Source organism: Pseudonaja textilis, chromosome Z, assembly GCF_049901715.1.
Source record: "Pseudonaja textilis isolate UNSWEBS1 chromosome Z, rPseTex1.2, whole genome shotgun sequence".
NCBI classification, from domain to species: domain Eukaryota; kingdom Metazoa; phylum Chordata; class Lepidosauria; order Squamata; family Elapidae; genus Pseudonaja; species Pseudonaja textilis.
The window spans coordinates 20082172-20108724 of NC_142008.1; the positions used below are offsets into that span (position 1 = coordinate 20082172).

Sequence of the window (26553 nt, forward strand, 5' to 3'; positions counted from 1 at the left end):
GCTCCACACAGCCTTCCTGGACTTGGAAAAGGCCTTCGACCGAGTCCCGCGATCTCATCTGACGCACTGCGAGATCACGGCGTGCCTGAGCTGCTCGTACAATGGGTCCAACTCCTATACAGATGTCACAAAAGCCGTGTAAAGCGGCAGCTGGGATATCAGAGGAGTTTAATATCACCGTCGGCGTACACCAGGGCTCCCGCTCTCACCACTGCTGTTCATTCTGGTGATGGACACAATTACACACGATCTGTATACGCCCGCCCCATGGACGCTGCTCTACGCCGATGATGTGTTCCTGGCTAACATGTGCAAGGCTGAACTCGAGCACCTAGTCCAACAGTGGCACGACCGCCTCGAGCAGTTCAGGCTCCGGCTGAACCTAAAGAAGTCCGAATACCTGACCACTGACAATGAAATGATAGGCTCCATCCACGTGAACGGGCAGGAGCTACCGCGCGCCTCCACCTTCAAGTACCTGGGAACTATTCTTGGGAAGAAGGCCTACTACAAACTGAGGTGGCAGCCAGGATCAACGCCGCGTGGGGCAAATGGAAGTCCGTCACGGGCGTCCTCTGTGACAAGAAGATGCCCGATGCGCCTGAAGCGAAAATCTATAACTCTGTGGTGCGCCCGTGGCCATATACGGCGCAGAGTGCTGGCCGGCGACTAAAGAAGTCGAAAGCAGACTCCAGATAATGGAGATGCGAATGCTCCGATGGTCGGTAGGCCTCACCCTACTCGATCGCGTCAGGAACGAAGAAGTGCGTGAGACGGTTCAACGCCGTGCCCATCCCCACGGTCATGAGGCAGTCCCGGCTACGATGGTTCGGCCACGTGAGCCGCGCCAAGGAAGAATCTATCATCAAATCTGCAATGAAGGTGACTGTCGGAGGAGCGAGACCGCGTGGTAGACCTAAGCAACGCTGGATGGACACGATCAAGGCCGATCTAGAGATCGCGAAGGCAGACCCGACATACGTGGTAGACAGAGAGGTGTGGAAGCAGTACTTAAGGACATTAGCGGACCTCGCCCGAGCGCGAGACAAACGCTGAAGAAAAAGAAGAAGAAGAATTGTTAGGCAGCAGTGATAGGAGGCTGGGAATTCGTGTCTCACACACTTGAAGGGCACGTGAATTGAGAGTTGCTACCTGACATTTTTAAAGTATCTTCCAAAGATAAGACACCTGAGTGGTTTCCAGATTTTTTTTTCTTAATGGCAATATAGTACATGCAAGGTCTTTTGATATAGCATTCGGTTTGATGGAAGTTAAAGTTCAATGGGCCACCAGATTGCCTGTTCTTGTGTCTGGATCAGACACAGATTACACAAGCCCAGGATGCTCAAAGAAAACCAAAGCCTTTGAACTCTTTCCTCTGTTCCTTTGCCTAAGTTCCACTTATCATCAAGGTCAGACTTAATCACTTTGCAGTTATGTTCTCTGCTGCTTTTCTGAAGCTTTCTGTACAGATTAAGAGATGCTTTTCGATGGTGACGTCTTTTGATTTGTAATGGAGAGCTATGATGCATCTAGGATCCAAAGATTGTTAAGTGTCTTGAAAATTGCCCAGTAAAGCAAGCAACACTTAATGAGAATAGGGAGGATAATGGGCTGAAGTAGAGATAGCATTAGTGATACAAACTGCTCACAACTTCGTTTTGAAAGGAAAACATGTGCATGAGCTGTCCAGCAATTTGGAAAAACAGTTCCATGTTTATTTTACCCCTTGAAACATAATGAAATAACAACTCTCTTGTTCTTCATTTCCCGAAGGGAAATGAAAAAGTGAACAAGGCTTGAGTGGTTTAACGTTGTTTTCTAAATCACTTTTATAGGATGCAAAATACGTAATTAATTTAAGCAGGTTATATTTTCCTGTGCACCATGAATGCGATATCAAAATCTGCAAGATGACGGATGCGCTATCACAATCAAAGCCCTGCCTTCATAGGACATACCCAAAAGAGACTGAATTGCAGTGAAATCTTACCATCTTGCTGTTTCTGTTTGCTACCCAAAGATGCTACAGGATTTTATTGCATTGATTGGATAAAACCTGCATCAATAGTTTTATTTTGGAATGTGGTTGTCAATGATTTTCACAAAATATAGCTTTGTTTTTTTAAAAAAAAAGAAAGGAAGAAAAAATTAATTGGAATTTGGGGATTAAAAAGGAGGCAAACAAGTTGTTGAAAATACAGTAGGAAAAAAAAACTGGAACGAAGAAATAAGGAGACATAATTAATATATTTTCATTTCAGTTTTTCAATATCTTCTATTTTTGTTTCTTGTTTACTATTTTTCTTAGCCTTATACATTTTGTTATGCTGAAAAATTCTAATTAAAAATGTTCACAAATAGCTTTGATTTCTGTTTTACAGAATCGTAGTCTTTTAACCATTCGTTTCTGCCATCCTTGATTGACCTATTTATCCTACCTGAATTTATGGGGCTTATTTTAGAGTGGATGTGTACAGGAGTATACTGTTACTTTTCAATTTCAAGAAAGTGAATTTATAATTTTTCCTATATTTGCATAGGTTTAAATCTACTGGAATATGAATATCGGATGAAAAAATTCTCCTGATCTTAAATTTTTTCCATAGAAATGGCTCCCTTGGATTTGTCAGTGAAAGATTTGATGAGTTCTAGATTACAGCCAGTATAATAAAGTTGTTGAAAGCTAAATAAGATAAAACATAAAAATACACATTTTTCAAAGTCATAAAAATAGAAAAGAATAGTTAATAAAGCAGTCAGTGCAAACTACCAAATCACAAGAAATGTTCCTACTATCCCAGTCTTTTTTTTGTTCATACAGATACTGGAAATAAAATACCATATAATGTCTGTTTTTGCAGAACGACCAATCTATGGAAGATACTCGGATCATAGGAGGAGATGACTTTTCAAAACTGTTTGAAAAGGTTGGTAGACATCTTAAAGGATGAGTTTGTTTTAAAAACTGCTTATTTAATAATGAAAATAAACATTGAACATAGGAATGTATAAATGATTACTTATAAATACAGGGAATCCTTGTTCAGTGATTACTCATTCAATGAACATTCAAGATTACAATGAGGACACTTACAGACATTCCTTGTAATTGTGGATATCACACTATCCCTGCAATCATATCATTACAATTCAGGCACTTGGCAACCAACATGCATTCACTGCATTTTCAGCATCTCACAATCTCATGATCATGATTTCTGGTCTTCGTTACCAGCTTCTACAAGCAAAATCAATGAGAACCCTAGCAAGAGATCACGAATGGCGATCATGTGACTTTGCATTTAACAATCACAAGGATTTGTTTCATGACCACCACTATAACTGTCATACGTCCATGCAGTCACATGACATTGTACTTTACATCTGCATCATTTAGTGGATGTTATTGCTGTCATTAAGCAAGGGACCTCTGTAATAAATTATCAATACTTCATCCATTTTGTAGTGCTCTAATATCCTTCTGAGGCCTGGGAGTCTTGCAGCCCCCATCATTCCCACAGTACACCCACCATGAATTCAGCTAAAAATATAATTGTGTATGTGATTGCACTTGAATGCCATGATAAACTACATTTTTTTTCCTAAATCCACCAGATGTGGTGGAACTTGGTACCCATAATTGTTTTTGTTCTGCTGGCAGAGAATTTACAAAAGCTTGAAGAGACTGTGTTTGGGATGGCTGACTTCTTATGATGGGTACAACCCTTAGTAACCTATCTTGTATATGCATATTTTCCTACCAACACAGCACAACTTAACTATGATTTATGATGCCATTCAGTGGCTAAACTATGGTTTAACTTTATCTGAAACAAGTTAGCTTCATATCTCCTGGGCCTAAACACAATTTCAGATTTCAACAATATGATTAATTACAGTTTATCAGAAATGGAAACAATTGTTAGAACATGGTTGAAGAAGGATGCACGCGAGCCTAAACCTTGTGTAACTTGTCTCTGTAATTATGAACAATAACTTATTGTGATGTCTGAAAGCAGCTATTGTCTGTTTGGCTTCACAATGTATCATTACATTGGTCTTGGCAGTAGTTCTCCGTTTACACATCTTGCCAATTGATGGTTTGTTGGACAAGTTAGCAACAAGCAAAGTCACTTGCTGGGTTGATACATTGTGCTAAGCTACAGTCCATGTTGTTGGATGAATGGGGCATGGCTGTGCAGCCATTGTAATTTCTAAACTGTAATTTATAGTTTAAGGCTATGTATTTACCAGCTCGGGCTTACAGACAAAGTAGCCATGGCTTTTGTGGCCTATATCCAGTCTGTTTTCTGTCTCAAACTGCTCCTGCCTGCTGCATCTGTGGATTGGCTAGAGGCTTCAACAAGTTCAACAATCCCCCCCCAAACACATGCATTGAGTGCATGTGTGTGTGCGCGCGCATGTGCACGCACGTGTGTGTGTGTTAATCAATCAAACTTCTTAACTGTACATTTTCCTCTTGGAGGGGCTATGGGCAGTGTTCAATTTAATCAATATAATAAAACATTAAACATTGAATAAGGATTTTTAAAAAATTAAAATGTAAAAAAAACAATATTATAAAATTAGCAAAAATCTAGAGTTCCAAGATGGGGAGACTAGGAGTTGTTAATACAGGCGGCAGGGGTTTCTCACGCGGCCAACCAGTGCCCTCCATACAAGGCCTTCACAGCCAAGTGTTGACTCCTTTGCAGAAGGCCAATCAATTGGAAGCCTTCCTCACTTCTGAGGGCAAGATGGTCCACAAAGCAGGGGCAATAGGTCTTCCTTGAACTCTGCCAGTCAAATTCTTTGACTGACAGGGTCTCTACCATGCCTTTTCTACCAAATTGAGTGGGTCAGACTGATGCAATAGAGTAAAGCCAGTTCCATAAGAAGCCAGGCCCTGTGCCCTATAGCCGTGATGGTGAACCTATGGCACATGTCCTACAGGTGGAATGCAGAGCCCTCTCTTCAGGTACTCGAGCTGTTGCCCCAGCTCAACTTCACTGTGTATGCGACTCCCACCAGCAAGCTGATTTTCAGGTCTCTGTCACACATGGCCAGTGGGCCGCACCCCCATGCCCCATCTTTGCTCCCAGGAGGCTGCAGGGGAACTACTAGGCTCAAAATGGGGTGTGGGGGTGCAGTGCAGGCCCGCCCGTGGCCCATTTTCGCTCCCAGGAGGCTGCAGAGAGGCCTACTAGGCCCAAAATGGGGTGCGGGGGTTTTTGTGCCCATGCGCAGGGGGGCAGGGGGTTGCGCACATGCGCAGGAGGAGCAAGGGGGTCACCTGCATATTCACAGGGCGGGATGAGTGTGACGGAGTCACGTGCGCATTGCATTACAGGTGCAAGCACACATGTGTGCTGTTGCATGTGCAAGCGTGCACTTTTTGGCACATGATAACAAAAAGGTTAGCAATCACTGCCCTATAGGCTTTCATAGGTAATAATCAACACCTTAAATTGGACCAGAAGCAAACTGGAACACAGTGCTGTTCATGGAGCGATGATATTTATTATATGTGCCCTTCTCTGGATACCTAGTGCAGCTTGTGTGGCTTCATTCCACACCAATTGAAGCTTCCAGATACTTTTCGTGTATGTGTGTGTGTGTGTGTGTGTGTGTGTTTCTGTTTGTGTGTGAGATATGTATATATTATATTCATATGTAATGTTCAATTTAATTCCATTCATTAAATCATCAACCTATGATTACTAAAAAAAGATCATAATCTATTCATTGAGCCTCTTCTGTGCTTCATGCTAAACTAAATAATAAATACTGTTTCTGGTTTCCAAAGTCATCAAAAAAGGCAGTAAACTACAGAACTTTTTAATGGTTTCAATTATTATGACTATTCCATTTCTAGCACCTGGAGAACAAGTTGTATTTCTTTTTCCACTATATTTGAACATAATTACTTGACGGGGGAAGGAGAGTGGGGGATGGAAACTGTTAAAGTACAAAACTGAGATGTCCAATGACATGTGATGATGCAACTACGTGTGATGATTCCATCATGTACCATGTTATTTTGTGTACAATTGTGTTTTGTTATAGATGTGCTGCAAGAGCTAAGCCATACAAAAAAATGAAAGATTTATTTCACTGGGTTCAGAACATTGGGGTCATAACCAAGTTTGGTCTAGTGGTTAACACATCGGGCTAGAAACTAGAAGACTGTCAGTTCTAGTCTCCCCCTGCCCTTAGGCTGTGTGAGTTTAGGCCAATTACTAAGAGACCATGAGTTCAAATTCGTTCATAGGCTGAGTGATTTGTGGCCAGTCACTGTCTCTCAGTCCACTCATTTCACAAAGTTGTGTTATGGGAAAAATATGAAGATGGAATATTGCGTGCATTTGTTGCCTTATTTGTAAACATAATAAAGGTGGATCATATCAAACCTTAGAGTAAATTTAGGAAGGGTAATAACAAAATTAATTTTCCCAAGAGTACAATTATTCTGTGATAATATCATGACTTTTAACTAGTTAAATATTTCATTTAATTTTAATTTCTTTTAATGAAGTAATTGATTGTATTATATTACATTTTCCTTTACCAAAATCTCAGACTTTTAATTACTGAAGAAGATATGAGATGAATGTATAATTTATTCAGTAAAATTGCCACTGACAATTATCTGTAAGAGAAAAGTCTATATATAAATTTTTTATTCTGCTAACATATCCAAAACAATTTTTAAGTAGCTTAATTGCTTTATTATGAAAGAAAATTGTTATGATTGAAATGTTCTTTACTGGCTTTTTAAAAAAAGCAATACATTTGACATTGATTACTGCCCGATCCTCTACATTCAAAATTTGCTGAATTATTATTTTCAGACAAGTGTTTAAAGGATTGCAGTCTTACAAGTGCATTGGGTGTCAATCTATTATATTTTGTTCAGCAGCATTGGCTTCTGATAAATATATAAGATTGCTATCTTTATCAATTTAACTGACTTACAGCTTAAACATATTTCTTACAATTGTTTAATGGCGCTTATTCCCACATAAAAATCTCACCCTAAACCTATAATCCCGTGTAAATCATTAATTTTTTCATCTAAAATATTGATTGGTTAAATTCAGAATTGATCATGGGAAAGAATTTGTTCGTATATTGTCTGATAGTTTAATTCTAGAATCAAGATTGTTTAGTTGATAGCACTTTCATCATCTGAAGTCAATGCTCATGGTTCCATTGTCAGAAGTGATGGAAATGGTGATAAGCCAGAGACCTTTTTTGGTATGGATGATCTGATTAAGAAATGCTTGCCTTAACTGTCATTCACTCATCTGCCTCATTTTTACCAGATAACTGAAGGGAGAAATTCTTGCAAAACAAAAAAGTAAAGTTCTGAAGCCCTTGTGAGTTGACATACAAAATCTAACCACTCTGCCCTATTACTGAAATAGACTGTGGAACTGCACATTAACTCAAAGCTATAAAAGACATTTTTATGGAAAAATATGCCACATGAAAGTTTAAAAGCCAACTTTATAAGATGCACAGCTTTATAAGATGTACATTTTTGTGCAAAACCACAAAATAAGATTCCAGTGAATAGCACAAAAATAGAAGACGAGTAAATATTTTACCATCCAGCCGTCCAGGTGTTTTCATTGGTCAAGGATGAATTAGTTCTTTATCACTAATATATTATGGCTTCTGCTTTCCTTTCTAATAATATTATGCATTCCTCACAAAGATTATAGAAGTGAATCAATAAATATTTTCAGTTAAACGTGCAGCAGCCTTATCTGTCAAAAACAAAGTGGTTCATAAACAGTACATATTTTATTTTTGTAGCTACTTACAGATGGTCCGTATCAGACTACTTAAGATTAGAAAATGAGTAGACATTTTTCAGGGTATTTTTAAATTTTTATTTTGCCAAAGTAGGCTTACATGCCACTTTTTGAGATGTATTAAACAGAGAAACTAAATATTAACTCCAAGTTTACCTCTTCTTATGCTTGAATTGTTGATTTTGTGGGAGAAAAAAGATTGTTGGTCTTCAGGTAATCAAGACCAGTTTTTCGCAAATTGATGTGTAGGATTCAGATCCAAAGCAGATAAAAGTGGTTTGGAAAGTAAACCCCATGTTCCTCTTCTTAAATGAGTACTTTCCACAGAAAACAACAGCCAACTCTTTGGGGAACAGGAGAATAAAAACATATCATTTTTGGATTATGCTGAAAGAGATCCCTTAGTGTGTTTCCCATATGTTTTCCAATTGCTTTCATGAAACAGCAGGATACTTAATGGTTGAAGAAGTGGTCAGGGATGGTTCTTGGTCTATCACTATTTGCCAAAAGGAGAGTCAAAATTCCATTATTAATTTTATCTACCTTCAGAAAAGTATAACCTGGAGTATTCAGCCCTTGAGTTCTTCTTTTACAGCCCCTGAAGGCCCCTCCAACAAATCCCAAAACACTAGGCAGAGCAGCTTCCTACCATTTTAGGTAGAAAACCCAAATACAAATTCCCAAATGGGCCTAACATTGTTTCTAGAAATTCCTCTTTAAAAACAGAAGATCCTGACCCTGGCCTTATATATGGCGCAATCTCAACCATCTTGTATCATTTTCCCTCCCACCGTGGTTCTCATTATTGTCCAAAATCTAGAAGCCCCAATTAAAGTCATTCATCTATGATCCACTCTGTTTAGTGCAAATTTGCTTAGGAAATGGGAATGGAAAAGAATGGAACTCGTTCCTCCTGTGCTGTTTTCATTCAAAAATTATCCTGAAGACATCCATTGGCTCAAGCCCCACAGTTGACTTTTCCTGTGAAAAATGTTCTATGTCAAGCACAGTAATTGAAACATTCTGCCAAAATACTTTGAACTTTGCATCTTTTTCTCCATTTTAGTTCCTTCTGTTCAGTTTGCCTTATAAAGGCAAAAAATATTGGCCTTTAGTGACAATTTTAAATTAGAATGGGAATCCTGCATCTTGGAGTCTGCGTGAGGACATCTGCCCTATTTGATATGACACTAATTTCATGAAATTCACAACTGGGTAGCCTAAACAGAAATACAAAGGCGGGGGAAACTAGAAATGCATAAGGTGCTAAACAACCTGGTAGTGATGCAAACTATATCCTGGTTAGACTTTAACTCCACCTGCCATTATCTTTGTCCACGGTTGGCTTTTACAGTTAAGTACTGGAATGATATCCCTGCTGCCATCTATCTGACTCCCATCCACCCATGTTCCGGAAATCTTTGTAAAATTGGCTGTTCTCCAGGCCTCAGATAGAATATGTCAGACCTATATTAGCTTTATTGCAACAAAAACTTGTAAGTCTGAAAGCACTTCTGCCTTCTTTTTACTTTCCAGAAAATTGGTGGGTAGGTATGGGTTGTTGTTTTTTTTAGAATGTTCCTCATGCCCTCTGAACTTCTGAGGGTAAAATACCCTTTTCATGATGTCTGGGCTAAGGCTCTTCCTCTTGTCTTCCAAGATCATTGTCATAGTCCATTGCAGAATGGGCTATGAACCTCAATTAATTTAGAAGAAACTTCTTGGATGAGAAGTGAAACATTTTCAAAGAAAAAAAAAATTAAGAAATTCCAGTTGCCTTTTGAAAAAAAGTATCCTTAGGATAACCATGACCTGGATGATTGAGAATCTCCATAGACACTCAGTTAGTTTTATTTTCTGTTGTAGATGATGTGTTGGCTGGCTGCTGGACATTTTAAAAATTGTTTTCTAGTTTTACTATAAATTAGCATCCGCTAAATTTCAAACATATATAAAAAAAATCAATGGTTCATCACAGAAAAGAAGTTTATGGCCTCAGTTTTGAATCCATTTTCTGCAATGCCTTTATCTGGATCTCCTTTATCCACTTTAGCCAGAACTATACTTTACACAAGACCAAACTGCCTTATGGGCTGTTCTGACATCAGATGTGATGGATTTAAAGGAGATAAGACATATTGATATATTGTGTATCAGTTCATGGAAGATCAGGCTGTTACTTTTGACTTCTGAGATTGCTAGATGTACGTACTTGGCCATTGTGCGGCATATATTAACAATATTTCAGGACAACTCTCCTTATATTTACATATAATGATTCAATTAGAACAGAGCTGGAAGGGACCTTGGAGGTCTTCTAGTCCAACCCCCTGCTCAATCAGGACACCCTATTTCAGATAAGTAGCTGCCCAGTCTCTTAAAACCTACAGTAAATGAAGCGGCTAAACTTCTGAAGGCAAGATATTTCACTGGTTAATTGTTTTCACTGTTAGGAAATTTTTCCTTAGTTCCAGGTTCTATTCTTTCTTTCTTGCCTTCTGATGCTTTGAAAAATAAGTTGACCCCATCTTCTTTGTGGCAGCCCCTCAAATACTGCAATACTGCTACCGTGTCACCCCTAGTCCTTTTCTCTGGACTGGCCATAACCAATTCCTGCAACCATTCTTAATATGTTTTAGATTCCAAGCCTTTAATCACCCTAGTTGCTCTTCTCTGCATTTTTTCCAAAGTCTCAGCCTCTTTTTTGCAGTGTGGTGGCCAATATTGGATGCAGTATTCCAGGTGTGCTTTTACTAAGGCTTTATAAAGTGGTACTAATACTTCATGTGATTTGGATTCTATGCCTCTGTTTATACAGCCAGGGATTGTATTAGCTTTTTTGGCTGCTGCCTCACATGGCTGACTCATGTTTAAGTGATTGTCCACTAGGAGTCCAAGGTCCCTTTCACAGTTATTTGATGTTTTTGAGCCAAGTTTCACCTAATTTGTATTTATACTGTTGGTTTTCCCTGCCTAAGTGTAAAACCTTGTTTTTCTCAACCTTAACTTTCATTTTGTTACATGGGACTCTATATTCAAGCCTGTCAAGATCCATCTGGATCTTGAGCCTGTCTTCTGGGGTATTAACTATTCCTGCTCACCAAGAAGTAGATTGTGGTCTACTTTGTCAAATGTCTTACTGAAATCTAAGTATATACTATGTCCACAGCATTTCGCTGGTCTACTAATTTAGGCACTTTGTCAAAGAAAGAAATGAAATGATTCTTTAAAGAAGAGCCAAGTTCTGCAGAATTGTAAACACCGCTCTTCAGTCTACTTTCTTACCTGAAGTGTAGTTGTTGGCTTTCTTTGCTAAGAATACAGGAAAGTGGGGACAAGCTCTGCTTTTCTGAACAACTGCAGCTCAGGACACATGAATCTTCTAAATCTGATAAAGATCACTCTTTGGCCAAAACTTCCTTTCCTTTTTTTTAAGGGAAGCTTCCAATCTAAACCTCAACAAAGAACCTAGAAATGCTGCCAACTTACACACTTGTTAGAAAACCCAAATTCTTCTGCTTCTTTACAGTTCTCCAAGACAAAGAGGCTGGCAGCTATAATTTGCGGCTGGCATTGAAATTCCCAGTTCCATGTTCAGCTTTCCTTGCTGCCATGCAGCAAGCAGCTACTTGCTTGCCAATATCATTAACATAGCTGCAAGTTTTGGTTTAGGAGAGGAGATGATTGTGTTTATTTTGAAGCAGAATAAAAGTGGGGGGTATTAGAAAAGGGAAAACCCGCTTTGTGCATAACTGAATCCACATCTCAACCTTCAGAATGGAACGTCTACTTTCTGCTCATTGTTAGCAACATGTAAATTGCTAGGTTCTATTGTGCTGTCACAATTGGACTGACTGTTCCAGTTTCAGAGATTTTGTTGTTAGAGCTTTACAAATACTGACCTTACAAATGGTTTTGAACTAGGAGAAAACTGACTGTAGTTTTCTTTTTCATCATGAATTGATTTTTACCTCCTCTCAAGAATGTTTGAAGTTTGGAGCTTTTATTGGCAAAGAGGATATAAAATTTTGCTACCAATTGCCTATTTAAAAACAAAATGCTGCCTTTGCCATGAATTAGGACTTAACAACAATATCTCATAGTTACTGCAAAGAAATGGCTGGCGTATGATCTCAAAGTGATTTTCAAAATAAATTATGCTGCTAATTAAAATTTTGGTACTCCCAAAGGTGCTTTTTCAAGAGGCAACTGGACTTTCTGAATTTTTTCTTTGAAGACGTTTCGCTTCTCAACCAAGAAGCTTCTTCAGAGCTGAAGCTGAAGAAGCTTCTTGGATGAGAAGCAAAATGTCTTCAAAAAAACCCCAGAAAGTCTAGTTGCCTCTGGAGAAAGCACTTTTGGGACAACTATGATCTGGATGACTGAGAATTTCCATGGACATTTTAACATCTTGGTAATTTGCTGCCTGATAGGGAAGGATTTCACCACTACCACCTTTTCTAGCCTCTATATGAAATACATTTCATCCTTTCTTTTTAAAGGATGAAATGTATTTGTGCTGTATTTTTCAGACAATCCCAAACTAACTTGAGATTAATTTCTGGAAACTCTAGAACAATGAGATATGGAGGCATTTCAGCTAATGATATAGGTTAGTATTGGGACCTTTTCTTCCAAAAAACAGGGAGCACAAACAATTGTAGGTAGGCTGATGGCTTAGCTGGTGGAAATGATGCCACAACATTGAAAGAGGTTATAGATGTGAAAGCTATAAAGGTACAAGTTCACCTGAAGCTGGTCTACTGAATGATATTGTGTAAATCATTTTCTTGAGACTGCGTAGGAAGCAAGCAGTTTTTTCCTTTAATAGTTCTTCTCTTCTGGCTTTGGGGGAAAAAAATGTTTACATGGGACCTTACCGGCAAGTCAGTCTTCTATCCACATCTGCAATGTAAGCTTGATGCTGCTGCTAATCTGCAATGCTGTATGTGAAGTATGAACTAATTAGAAAAGGTTGGGAATTGTGATGATAAAATACAGATATGCAGGTAGTCCTTGACTTATGACCACAATTAAGTCCAAAATTTCTGTTGCTAAGTGAGACATTTGTTAAGTGAGTTTTGTCCCATTTTACCACCTATCTCACCACTGTTTTTATGTGAGTCACTGCAGCTGTTAAGTTAGTCACACAGTTGTTAAATTAATCTGACTTCCCCATTGATTTTGCATGTCAGAAAGTCGCAAATTGTGATCACATGATCCTGGGGCACCGTCATAATTATGAGGCAATTGCCAAACGTCCAACCTTTGATCACATAACCATGGGGATGCTGCAATAGTTATAAGTGTGAAAAACTGTCATAAGTCACTTTTTTCAGTGATGTTGTAACTTTGGATGGTCACTAAATGAACCATTGTAAATCGAGAACTACCTATAGTGTTTGCTAACACAAGTTTTTAGATATACTCAAGTGCTTATATTATTACCAATTTAATTTAGTTCAGCTTTCAAGACAGTCCAGTTAATGTTTCTAAAATAGCACATTAGTAGTTTTAGAGTGCACATTTATACAAAGCAAGATTTTGAGAATAGGGTGGACAATCAAGATTGCCTGTTAGAATCCCTGTAAATCAGAATAATTATTTTAATAAAGTCTTCAGACTTTCCCCCCCCCACATGCACCTAACCAGTGCACAAAAATCCAATGGCAACATATTATTTTTTTGACCATGCCTCTTTATCTCATCCCCAGGCTATCAACAAGAGAGGCTTAAGTTATCTTTAGCTATAGTAATATTGAAGTAGTCTTATCCCTCTTATTCCAGTGCAGTCCAAGGACAGACAAGATACTGTGGACATAATATATTTAGATTTCAGCAAGGCTTTCGATAAAGTAGACCACAACCTACTTCTTAGTAAGCTAGAAAAAAGTGGAATAGATAGCACCACCACTAGATGGATTCACAACTGGCTGGCAAAGTCTACATGGAGGGAAGTAAGCAGTGGGGTGCCACAAAGTTCCGTCTTAGGCCCAGTACTCTTCAATATTTTCATTAACAACTTAGATGAGGGAATAGAAGGGGAACTTACCACATTTGCAGATGATACTAAGCTGGCAGGAATAGCTAACACTCAAGAAGACAGGCTCAAGATCCAGATGGATCTTGACAGACTAGAACACTGGGCCATATCTAATAAAATGAAATTCAATATAGAGAAAAGTAAAGTCCTACACTTAGGCAAGAAAAACCAAAAGTACACATATAGACTGGGTGAAACCAGGCTCAATAGCAGTAACTGTGAGAGGGCCCTTGGAGTCTTAGTGGACAACCAGCTAAATATGAGCCAGCAGTGTGCAGCAGCTGCCAAAAAAGTTAATGCAATCCTAAATTGTATTAACAGAGGGATACAGTCAAGATTAAGGGAAGTACTAATACCACTCTATAAAGCCTTAGTAAGATCACACCTAGAGTACTGCATCCAGTTTTGGTCACCACATTATAAAAAAGATGTTGAGACTCTAGAAAAGGTACAGAGAAGAGCAACCAGGATGATTAGGGGACTGGAGACTAAGGCATATGAAGAATGATTACAGGAACTGGGCTTGGCTAGTCTAGTGAAGAGAAGGACCAAGGGAGACATGATAGAGGTCTCCCAATTTTTGAGGGGCTGCCACAGAGAGGAAGGGTTCAAGCTATTTTCTAAAGCTCCTGTAGGCCAGACAAGGAATAATGGATGGAAACTGAACAAGGAGAGATTTAACCTGGAAACAAGGAGAAACTTTCTGACAGTGAGAACAATCAACCAATGGAACAGAAGTTGCCCTCGGAAGTTGTGGGAGCACCATCAGTTGAGACTTTCAAGAAGAGATTGGACTGCCATTTGTCAGAAATGGTGTAGGGTCTCCCGCTTGGGCGGGGGTTTGGTCTAGATGACCTACAAGGTCCCTTCCAACTCTGATTATCTGTATCTGTAGATATAAAAAACCTGCTAGGCTTTGGATAGAAGTCAAGCAATTACAATGACTTGAAACAGGCAAAAAAATCAGGATAAGGATCAGAAGCCAAGACAGTAAATGCTATTATAGTTTTCTGCTGATTCAAAGCTAGGTAGAGAACATTTCAGTTTAACAATGGAGAAAGGCTTATCAGATACCTATTCTCAAATACCTGATTTACATATCAAATTAGAAGAAAACATCTTCCTCAGCTCCCTTTGATTAAGAATTATCAATTTTACAGGTTTTTTTTAATGATAACAAAGCATTGTTAAGAAAATAACTCAATGGCAGTTTCATTTGTGTCCTGTGAGTTAATAACATTTATGAATTGCTGTTGGGTTTAGCTGATTTGATCTTCATTGTTGTTCACCTGTAAAATATGGATTATCTTGTTAATCTTTTAATCTTTTATATGGTCTTAGATTTCTACGGAGTCTTATGACTCATATGTAAAGAAAGTGGACTTGAAGTAGAACAGGCATCCCTGTAAACAGAGGGCTAGCCATGATGAAAGGGTAGAGAACCAGAAAGCAATTATGTGGTTGAGATGCTAAACAAATGAAGTGTGTTCTCAATTACTTTAACTAAATGTTTTTCTCCTTATTTTGCAGAATGTGCTTATTGTGGAGGTAAGTTCATATTTTTGTCTATGTCAAAGAGCAGTTTGCATGAATTTCTTATTTTATTCTAATTAGAGAAATACCACTAATTTTTGAATGGCTGGCTAAATGCCAAACAATAATAAAACTTGATAATTTAAGTAAAAGTACATATAGAATATTTATGAATCATCTATTTAAAATTCTAGATTTAAAAAGTTATTGGAAGAGTGGACCTTTGTTTTTACAATAAACAAAAATATCACTGAATTATTTTTAAAAATTAACAATATGTTTTATGTCTATTGTTAATATAACTTAACTTTTAGAATATTAATATACAGCATTTTAGATTGCTTTGCTAACATTGTTTGTACATTTTACAAAGGACATCATTGGGACTGGAAGGACTATGAAAGCACTCCTGGACAGTATTAAAAAACATAAACCCACAATGGTTAAGGTAGCAAGGTAAGTGTCCATTTGGAAAGAATATGTTTAGGCTTAAATCAGTCTGCTGCCAAGTCAAAATTTCCTTAACTTTGATTTATTTGCTAAATTCAAAAGTAGTATCAAACCACAGTTTGCAACCATTTTGCCAGTGTTAATATTTGGTTCTAATCGAACAGCTAAACAACCATATTAGAAGGAACCAGGCATAGCCTGTCTCACTCTCTGCTCCTGGTATTAAAATATTAGGGTGTGTTTGTGAAAGCTCTCTATTGGCACTGAAAGATCAACATGTGGGTCATTTTGCATGATCAAAGTTAGAAAGAAAACGAAAGACCACATTGATTAGATTTAGAAGGTGGAGAGATATGATACAGTCCTTCTGTTTACTCGGAAGTAAATTAAATCATTTTTAATCAGTATCAATTCTAAGTAAGTATTAAATAATTAATTTATATGGCTGCATTTCCATGTAAAGCAGATTTTTTTGCTTGACAACCTAACAACAAATGCCTAACAACATTTGGCATCTTAGTGGTGTATTAAGGATCAAAAATAGAAATCAAGGAAATAAGCTGATACAACTAGAGCAAAAAGTAAATTTGATTTAATTTTACATTTGAATGTAATTAAAATCAAATAAAGTTAGTATAGCTTGCATGATTGATCGTCAGGTAGTTATCATACTTAAAAAGCATGTTTTTATTTCCAGATTAAATCTCTTCTTGCTCAGTTTCCATCCATTATTCCTTGTCTGGCCTACAGGTGCTGTAGAAAATAGCTTGACCCCCTCCTCCTCTCTGTGGAAGCCCCTCAGATATTCAAACACTACTATGATGTCCTTCTCTTCACTAGACTAGCTAAGTCCAGTTCCTGCAACCATTCATCGTATGTTTTAGTCTCCAGTTCCCTAATCATCCTGGTTGCTCTTCTCTGCCCATTTTCTAGAGTCTCAACAACTTTTTTATAGTGTGGTGACCAAAACTGGATGCAGTACTCTAGGTGTGGTCTTACTAAGGCTTTTAAAAGAAGTTTTGGAAGCATCATCCAAGGTTTGAACATCCCTAATGAAGAGATTATTTACCACAGTGTAATACCAACAGCTTTCTATATGGAATGTCTATGATGGCATCTGATGCGGATGACAAAAGGCCGGAAAATAAAGACAGAATATTGATTGGGATTTTGTCCTGATTACTATTTCAACATCTCATATAGCAACCAGAAATATCAAGATGCTGAATACAAAGTCCAGTGGAGTGAAAACAGAATAATGTCGGGAGATCAATTAGTAGGCTAGAAACTAGGTTTCTCAAGTAGCTATGGGGAAATAGCTATGTTTAAGAAAAGAAGGGAAACCGTGGTAATATTCTTCACATACTTGAAAAGGTATCACACAGAGTAAGCCATTTTTGCCCTAGAATGCAAAGCATTAAATGATAGCCTTAAGTGACAAGAAGGTAGATTCAGTCAGCCATTAGAGAAAATTTCTCAATGCTAAAAATAGTTTCACAATAAAGTAAATTATTCAGAAAACAGTGGGTTCTCTTTGGTGGTTGTCTTCATGCAGAAGTTGAATATACATTTATTTGGGATATTTTAACCTGGATTTTTACACTGAACAGAGAGCTTCTTAATTCTGTGGTTCTAACTTCTGCTAGAAGGGAAAACAGAAGACCAAAGTTCCAACTGTGCAGTGTCCACTTAAAAGAAGCAATTAGCATTTGAAGAGGGTCACTGCTCATTCAAAGAGACATTATTATGTCTATACTTCGGCTTCAAATAAGGCAGGATGGCCGTTCATAATATGGGCCACGGTTCACTTTAGTGAATCTTTACTTGTATGGGACAAATTTTTGAGACTTTTTTAAATCATGGAAACATTTTGTTCTTTATTTAATTGCAGCTTGTTGGTGAAAAGAACAGCTCTACCAGATGGATTCAGGCCTGATTGTAAGTCACTTTCTGTGAATTACTTTGTATTCAAGGATATTCAAGAAAACTTCCATTCTCAAACTAAACAAATTACCTAGGAATTAGGATGCACTTTAAAAATGTTATTAAGAACGGACCAATTGTGAAAATGCCCTATGTTCACCTGAAGTTTTTTTCCCCTTTTTAACACGTATTAGGATCTTTGACTTGTTCATCTCTAGTAGAATAATAAATCAAAACAAAATATCAGATATAATTTCCTGGTCAGTTTAGCTGCTCCTCTTGACAGAATCAGGAGTAATAAAAGAGGAAGCATCAGTGTACTTGTTTGTTCTTGATGTAGCCATCAAAAATCTCTGCCTTGTCTTGTACTTGGCATATGTGAATTATAGTTCCCTGTGTGTCTCAAACTACTTAGCATCACAGTCTGTCATTCCCAAGACTATTAAGTATTCATTCATGTTCATTACACCACTTTCAAGGCAGAGCTGTCAAACTCATGGCCTGTGGGCCAGATGCGTCAAGCACTGGCCACGCTCATGGCCAGTTTAGTGAAGGGGGGGAAGTCATGACACATCACATGACAATGCCGTGATGACGTGAATTTGACACCCCTGATATAAGACATTCAAAAACTTGTCATCATTAACCCTCATAATTCATTGGTGTGTTAATCATGTCATTTGTCAAGCCATAGTTTGCTTAATCCTAGTTTGTTAAATTGTAATTATCTAGCTATACAGAAATGCATGGTTTATTCTCTAAATCAGAAACAAAAATCACAAAATGGTTTAGCAGAGTACATGAACCAGGTTTGAAGTTTCAAACATTACCATGATCCAGAGGTATCTAAACAGCAACCAACTGGAGAATGTAACACAATTTGATTTCTCTAAAAAGTAGCAAAACCTACTTGTGATGCAAACTGCATCACGATGCAAGTATGAAATGATTGAGTTTGTGTTATAATGTCATAGCAGGTAATTTATCTTTTGACAAATGCTTAAGAATGGATGCCCATGAGCTTCAGCTGTTGTTGCTAAAAGGTGATAGAAAAATATAAGAGGAGAAATCTGATTGGATAAAATAAAGTTAAGAATATTTCAGATTTTCTTTCCTTTTCTGAGTCAAAATCAAGAGGATCATTTTGAGACAGTTTATGTGATCTAATAGAACACTTCTAGTCAACTGTGATTTAAAGGATCAGCTGTAAAACATTCTCCTCTAAGCCTTTTTATATCAGAAATAACTAGAATTTGACTAATAAAGATATTTTTCAGGTTACTGAACTATGACTTAAAGAAAGAAAGAAAGAAAAATGATTTCAGTTGATCGTTTTAACAATATATCCCTTTTTCTTTTTCTTCCTCCTATGTTAGATTATGGATTTGAAATTCCAGATTTATTTGTGGTGGGTTATGCCTTAGACTACAATGAGTACTTCAGAGACCTAAATGTAAGTTTTAGCCTTCTCGGTTTTCTGAAATAAGCTTTTTTTAAAAAAAAAATACCATAGTGATTTATGAAGTGCTTCTGTGGCAGGATATTAGCAGAAAAGGAAAAGAAGAACAGGGGACAAATTAATATTGGTAGAATATATGGTCAGACTACAAAGATTCAGTTTTTGACATCTTCAAATATATTGAAAAAATATGTTGTCTGAAATCCTGGAGAATTTGTACCAGTCAGTGTAGATATGAGATTCAGGATTCATTGAGGCCCATCAAAGTCTTGAATATAGCTTCTAGGAACTCTTAACACAGTAATGTTTTAATGTGGCAGTAGGAAAAATTATTACATTCTTGAAGAGTAAATAATATTTAACTATATATAACTGATCTGCCTTTACCTAATTTGTTGGATCCTTGCTGGAATCTGGGAGGGATCTGAGGAATTCTACTCAAAAGCCAAAAGTATCTATGTACCCCAATGTAGACAATAATAAACTAAACAACCCAGTGACCCAAATGGTATTTAACTTCCTATGTTCCTGTACTTTGCATTTTCTAAGGAATGTAGTATAGAGTTGGTTGTATAAATAATTTTGTCTTCATTGAATGACAGTGTTAAACTTCTGTTGTTTCAGCACTTATGTGTTATCAATAACCACGGCAAAGCAAAATACAGAGTCTAAAGAATAACTAATCATCTTTGTCTGGAACATTGGTGGTCCTCATGATCATCACCATAAGAACAGACCAACTCATCTCATTCAGACTGGACCAGATATGGCATCTCCCCTTGGACCTTGGATCACCTTGGACTTTGACATAGTTGAACTCCTTTATTTCCTTCAGATTTCCTAGGATAACCAGGATAAGTCAAAGGCAGATATAATACAGTATTCTACGTCCAAAAGAATAGAAATTAGAGGTGAAAGAATACTTGCCTTTTAACTTTTTGTACCCTGCTTTGCCCAACCTTAACATACCAGATTTGTTGGAGTTAAACTCCCATTGTTTTTAACCAACAAGGTTCCTTACCCTGTGTAACAAGTGCCTTTAAAAATGTGTGTTGAACACAACTGCACAATGATCAGTGGTCTCTGTGGGGCTATTTTAATGGTGCAGTTGTTAGCTCATTTTTCTTCAGACAATGTTGTAGTGCCTTTACTTAAGCTCTTTTTTAACAGAGATTTGAATACATAATTGTTACCATCTCCTTTCTATGACACAATCATTGTTGAGATATTTATTCTCACCCATTATTTAAAACTCAAAGGAGCAAAGACCTCAAACTAAATGATTTTCTCTGAACTCAATAGCTCCTTGTGAAACTCCTGAGATAATTTAGGCTGGTCAAGAATGGCTTTAGCCAGTGTTTGAGTTCATAGAAGCAAACAGACTCCACTGTGGTTTAAACATTGTGTTTTGTATATCATTGCTTTTGTTTTAGTATTATGTGTGAACCATCTCACTATAGCATGTTCAGCTAAACATAGTTTTAAACCATTCCATGACTAGCAGGCAGGGAGGAAGTGCCATAAGTAAGCAAACAATTGTCTTCTTATTCAAAGTCCAGTATTATGTACACTATATTATAACCTTCTAGTATGCTTCAAAACTAATTTAGGATTTGAAATGATAGTAGTCCTAGTCTTACATTCTTAACCAGGGGAATTCAAAAGATGGCAATTTGTCATCTTTTATTTGTTTCAGCAGAATCTTGCATTCTAAGGTTGATGGAAATTGAAATCTAGTATCTAGAGGGTAAGGACAATTGCCTACGCTTCATCTGATCTTAGTGTCATGCTGTCTTTGTTCGTTTCTTTGACTTCTGCTTCTTACTTCCCCACAAAATTTGTTCCAATGCCACTTTATTCAGAGCTGCAACTCCTGTTCAAGGAATACAAGGATTAATTTGGAATCATTGGAATAATATAAGCAAGTATATTAGCACAGTAGATGATGAAAAATAGAATTTGCATACAATAAATGTTAAAAGTCATTGGAATTGTTGCTGCTTTTGCGAAATATAACTGCAGTGGTTAATTATGTATTGAGCCTTATCCAGATGCATTGGGACTGCAAATCCCAGAATTCATTTCAGGAATTCTAAGAACCAGGCTCTGGCAATTGGCTGGGGCCCCAATGTGGGCATCCCATTCTGGAAGCAGCTAAGAGAAGATCCTACCTCCACCCTATTGAACACATTGGTCCTTTTTATCCAGTTTGTTCTTAATTTTAATCTTTAACATTTAATGTTCAATGTTTCATGCTTTTGACCTTCTAATTGTTTTATATTGCTATTATGATACTATAAATTGCCCAAAAATCACTTGAGAGTCTGATAGGCAACGTATAATTTTAATAAATAAATAATCGTGCTAACACATCTAGAGATGTAAGATTAGGAAAAGCCAATGTATCAAATCTTCAGTTATCCTATAATAATAATTGAAATCATGTTTGAATTCTGGCCCAGATTATTTAATTTATAACCTTAATTTAGGTTATAGTTCAAAGCATCCCAATCAATTTATGGTGGAAATATTGGTCCAACAATATTTGGATTGATGGGACATTCCTGTTGTTCAGTTGTGACTCTAATACAACCTTGTAAGCCTCTTGGTGGCTTCCTTTGACCTATAATTCCTTTGTAAAGCAAATAGTTTACTGTATTAAAAAAAATCTATCTAGGCATTAAAAGATTGAACTCTTACAACACGATAACTTGTTTTCCTTTCATCTCATTCCTTGTGAATGGTTCTTTTTCATACATTTCTTCTGCATGTAAGGCTAGAAGGCAACTTTCTTAACAGTAGATCTTATTTAACACCGTGAAACTAAAAATGTCATTTAACACAATAGAGTTTGATTAAATATGCCGAAAAATGGTGTTTTCTGTGAATCAAAAAAGTTTTCCCATTTTCAGTGGTTGAAAACTAGCCTTTTCGTCTTCTATGTATGGTAAGAATTCTTAGGTTAGGGAAAGAAATATGACTATATTTGTTTCTTAGTCTCTAAAAGCAAATTTGCAGACTAGTGCTCAGAATCGCCAGGTGTTACCATATCCCAGTTCCTGAACTATTAATTTATATTTGACTCCAACTGGTGGATTTCACACTTTAGATTAAAAAATAAGTCCTGTAAATTCAAGCCCACTATCAATCATTATTTTTACATTAGTGATTATAATTTCTCACTTAATTTGTTTTAGCACAGAAAAGATAGGTTTGGGGGTAATAAGGTTAAAGCAGGCATGTCCAAGCCACAGGCTACATGTGCCCCTGGACAACTACTAATGTGGCCCCACAAGATCATAAAATATAAAAAATAAAGGAAGTTTGTAATTGATATACATTATATTTTAGTTAGGAAAATACCAGAGCACTTCAGCTTTGTTTTCCAAATGGACTGCATAACCCATAATCTCTAACTGGGCCTAATGGAAATTGTAAACTATCGACACAGACTTAACTATGAGGAAGAAGATGCCTAAAGACTACTAAGCACCAATATTCCCATAATAACTAATTATGGCCAAAGGTATTCTTAAAAAGCATTTCACTTTTTAAAAATTGGATTTTCTTTTCTTGTGCTTGTTTTTCATAACTAGTCTACTAATCCTTGGGTGTAAATGCTGCAACAGCTAGAATTTTTACTGATCAAATGTACTTTGTTCTGAAAAAAGGGGAATCATTTTAAAATAAAACTTAGTAATATGTAAATCATTTAAAGTACATTTGCCTTAGTGGGATTCCTATTTTTTTACACAACTATCTCCAGGGGAATTTTGCATTTTTACTTTTGCAGGTAAAGAAGAAAGGCCATGGGCTTTTATAAATGCTCCCAAAAGCTTCTTAGAGACAGCCAATTGTAAAAAAAAGGAGGAGGAGGAGGAGGAGGAGGAGGAGGAGGAGGAGGAGGAGGAGAAGGAGAAGGAGAAGGAGAAGAAGAAGAAGAAGAAGAAGAAAGAAGAAGAAGAAGAAGAAGAAGAAGAAGAAGAAGAAGAAGAAGAAGAAGAAGAAGAAGAAGAAGAAGAAGAAGAAGAAGAAGAATTATTACCAGTAAAAGATGTTTTGTTCTGAATAGCATTGGCCTTATTGTGGTTAGACTGGAGTTTCTACTAAACTAATAAACAGCATATTTTACTATCTTGCAAATTTCTTATGATTTCTCTCTTCTCTTTTAGCATAGATTTGCATACCAGCTTGAAGCTTTCACTTCAAATAAATAAATGCTTTTTGGCAAAAACAGTGTAAATCTTTGCTCCTGGCTAATTCAAATTTTCCAACATCTAAGTATTTTTGTATTTTTGCTTCCTATAAAAAGAGAATAAAGCAAATGATAATAATTGGGGAACTTCAGATGTTTTTCAGTTTTTCAATTTTTCCCCATGTTTGGTATTTTTACAAAATGTTGTCACTATTAGGTTGGTTGGGTATGCATTTTTAGGCTAAAAACAGGTGGTTTTTTTTTAAAGAAGAAAATTCTTTTGAAGTTATGAGAAGTTATGGCTTCCCATAACTTAGCCTTGGAACTTCAAGCATCACAGCCGGTTCTATCTGGAGAGTGGTTAAAAAGAACGCATTCAATCTCAAAAGGCATGCAAAAAATATTTTCGGCATATTCAGTATCAGAAGGCATGCAAAACTTATTCTCAACACATAAATAATCTCTTCACCATAACCATGAAAAGATAAATAAAAAAATTTGTGCCTGAGAAATGACCGCCTTTGTATGCACTAAACACACACAAGAGTTTGAGCATAAGTATTTTTTCCAATTAATATGTCGAATCAACATCAAACTTTATAACTTGTAAGCCACCCAGAGTCACTTTGTACGGCGGCATAAAAATTAATAATAAATGATTTCAGATGTAAAAGGTTAGATTCATTTTTATGACCTCATATGAATTGTCATTATTTTGGTAGATAGTTTTCTGTACTTTAATAAATTGGCACACCTGAAAGTGAGGAAAAGCTCAGGCAGTCCGTCTGTCTACCTTAAGGCATTTTACTAAACTGAAAATGTTCGCCATTGACTACTGTTTTAAAAAATGCATACAATTTGTCTCCTCTTTCTGAGAATAGAGATACTATTGTCTATATTAATCATGGAGAGATATTTGAGGTGATGCACTTTCTACTAAACAATTAAAAAATTCTCAAGGCACAAATATATATATATGAAGATGACAATGAATACTTTAGTCTAATACAGATAATAATACTTAAGCTTTGTTACTTTCCTTTCATGCAGCTAGTGCTAATACTGGCGTTCCACCTGTACTGACTATTACTTATGCAAGTAGGAACTTGAGCATCATATACTCCTATTTACAGCTGCTTGTTCACTGCAATCCTCATCAAAGGCTCTTAGGCTTGCATCATATCATACAGATGGTTGTTTGACATGAACAATGAGGATAAATTATAGATAGTAATATAATAGATGAAGCATACGGTGGCATATGATAGATTATTACCAAGAAGGAAAAATAGGAATAATAAACTCTTCCAGCTCAATTGTTGTAGTCTGCTGAAATAAGATCTTCAGCTAAACAAAAATAAAGGCCATAACAATCTTAGAAATGTCTCCAAAGAAAAACTGCACCCTTTGAACTGTGACTGCAGTGATATTGATGAGGCACTTGGACATCTCATAATGCAACATGTTGATGTTGATAAGGCATTTGGGCATCTCATAGTGCAGAATGTGCAGATACTACCTCAGCTTCTCCACATAGAAAGAAAAAAACTCTAAACTGAAATCTTGAACTGCCTTTACTAGTTACACTTCAGGAACTAATGGTCTGATCTAATATGTATGTATGTATGTATGTATGTATGTGTGTGTGTATATATATATGTGTGTGTGTGTGTGTGTGTGTGTGTGTGTGTGTGTGTGTGTATATATATATATATATATATATATATATATTTTGTTTTCTGAGGTTCTCGCAGGTATTTGTATGTGGATCTTTGGTTGTTGAGGTTTTCTCCGCGTAAGATTTGAAGTATCTAGAGCAGCGTTTGATGAAGTCTCATTCATCATCTTCAGGCTTCTGTCTCCGGCTCTGTGCTTCTCTGAGAAGCACAGAGCCGAGACAGAAGCCTGAAGATGATGAATGAGACTTCATCAAACGCTGCCTCAGATACTCTCGAATCTACTGAGAAAACCCGAACAACAAAAGATCCATATATATATATATATATATATATATATATATATATATATATATATATATATATACACACACATACATACATACATACATACATACATACATACTGTATATTTAAATGGTCTGGCTTAATATGTGTTTCACTGGGTTCATACTGTAAATTGTTCCAATCACAGCTAATTCTAAGCCATGTATTCTATATTCTTTATCAATCTGGTAAAAACAATACATATTTGAGTGAGATAGAAGAACTGGAAATCCTAAAAATAACAATACATAGGAATATATACTGTAATATTGGAAGTTGATCCATTCAATAGTCACTAAGCTAAAACAACTTCTGTTAAGACCCACAACATTTACAAAATATGTATGTTTTAAAAAACTTTCTCAATGCAGTACTAGGAAGGGTCTCTTGAGATAATCTGACAGCTAGCTTGGTCTGAAGGTTAAGGCACCAGGCTAAAAACCAGCATACTGTGAGTTCTAGTCCTGTCTTTCCATGAAAGCTAACTGGGCCGGTCAACTCTATCTCAGCCCAATTCATCTCACAGGTTTGTTGTTGGGAGGAAAAAGGAGTACTAGGCATATTGGCCATTTTACATTATTTAGGTTAAAGGCAGGATTTTTAAAAAGTCTAAAAAATTCCCAGGGGAATGTACCATAAAAAGGAGGCAATAGTTGAGAAAACTCTCTTTCATGCTCTCTGAATATTGCAACACTTAAGGAAAAGCATATGGAGTAAGTCCACATAAGAAGATCTTACTGGGATCATAGATACTACTTGAAGAAAGTGGTCCTGCAAATATACAGCTTCCCATATTTCTTCTAGTAGCCAAGAAGCTTGGGAAATTACACATAATGCGCACTATAGACCAATTGTCTAATTAATTAATCTGAATTAAACTGCCCTAAGGATACATTTTGGAGATGCTCTATTTATAATTGTCTTCTAAACCCTGAAAAACATTCAATGCAACTATAAAACTAGCTTGTCCAACAGGCTAGAGAGAAAAATGGTACTGAAGGAGGGCTTTTTAGGGGACTTCCCTGATCTGTGTCTTTAATAAAAATTTCTGCCATCAGGATGTGATTTTCATTGCTTCCAGTTAGCATGGAAGAAGAATCGCTCCTTGAAGAAGCTATTAATTC

At 36.8% G+C, this 26553-nt stretch overlaps 1 protein-coding gene across 1 annotated transcript in view; it reads left to right on the plus strand.

Moving 5' to 3' along the window:
- The window catches only part of PRTFDC1 (phosphoribosyl transferase domain containing 1), a 57658-nt gene extending 35717 nt beyond the window's left edge, over positions 1-21941 (plus strand). Inside the window, exons 5-10 of the mRNA XM_087917136.1 lie at positions 2865-2930; positions 15397-15414; positions 15773-15855; positions 17741-17787; positions 19149-19225; positions 19856-21941. Coding sequence (XP_087773262.1) covers positions 2865-2930; positions 15397-15414; positions 15773-15855; positions 17741-17787; positions 19149-19225; positions 19856-19903 — 339 coding nt within the window. The 3' untranslated portion in view covers positions 19904-21941. The remainder of the gene's footprint in view (positions 1-2864; positions 2931-15396; positions 15415-15772; positions 15856-17740; positions 17788-19148; positions 19226-19855) is intronic.
- The last annotated feature ends 4612 nt before the right edge of the window (positions 21942-26553 follow it).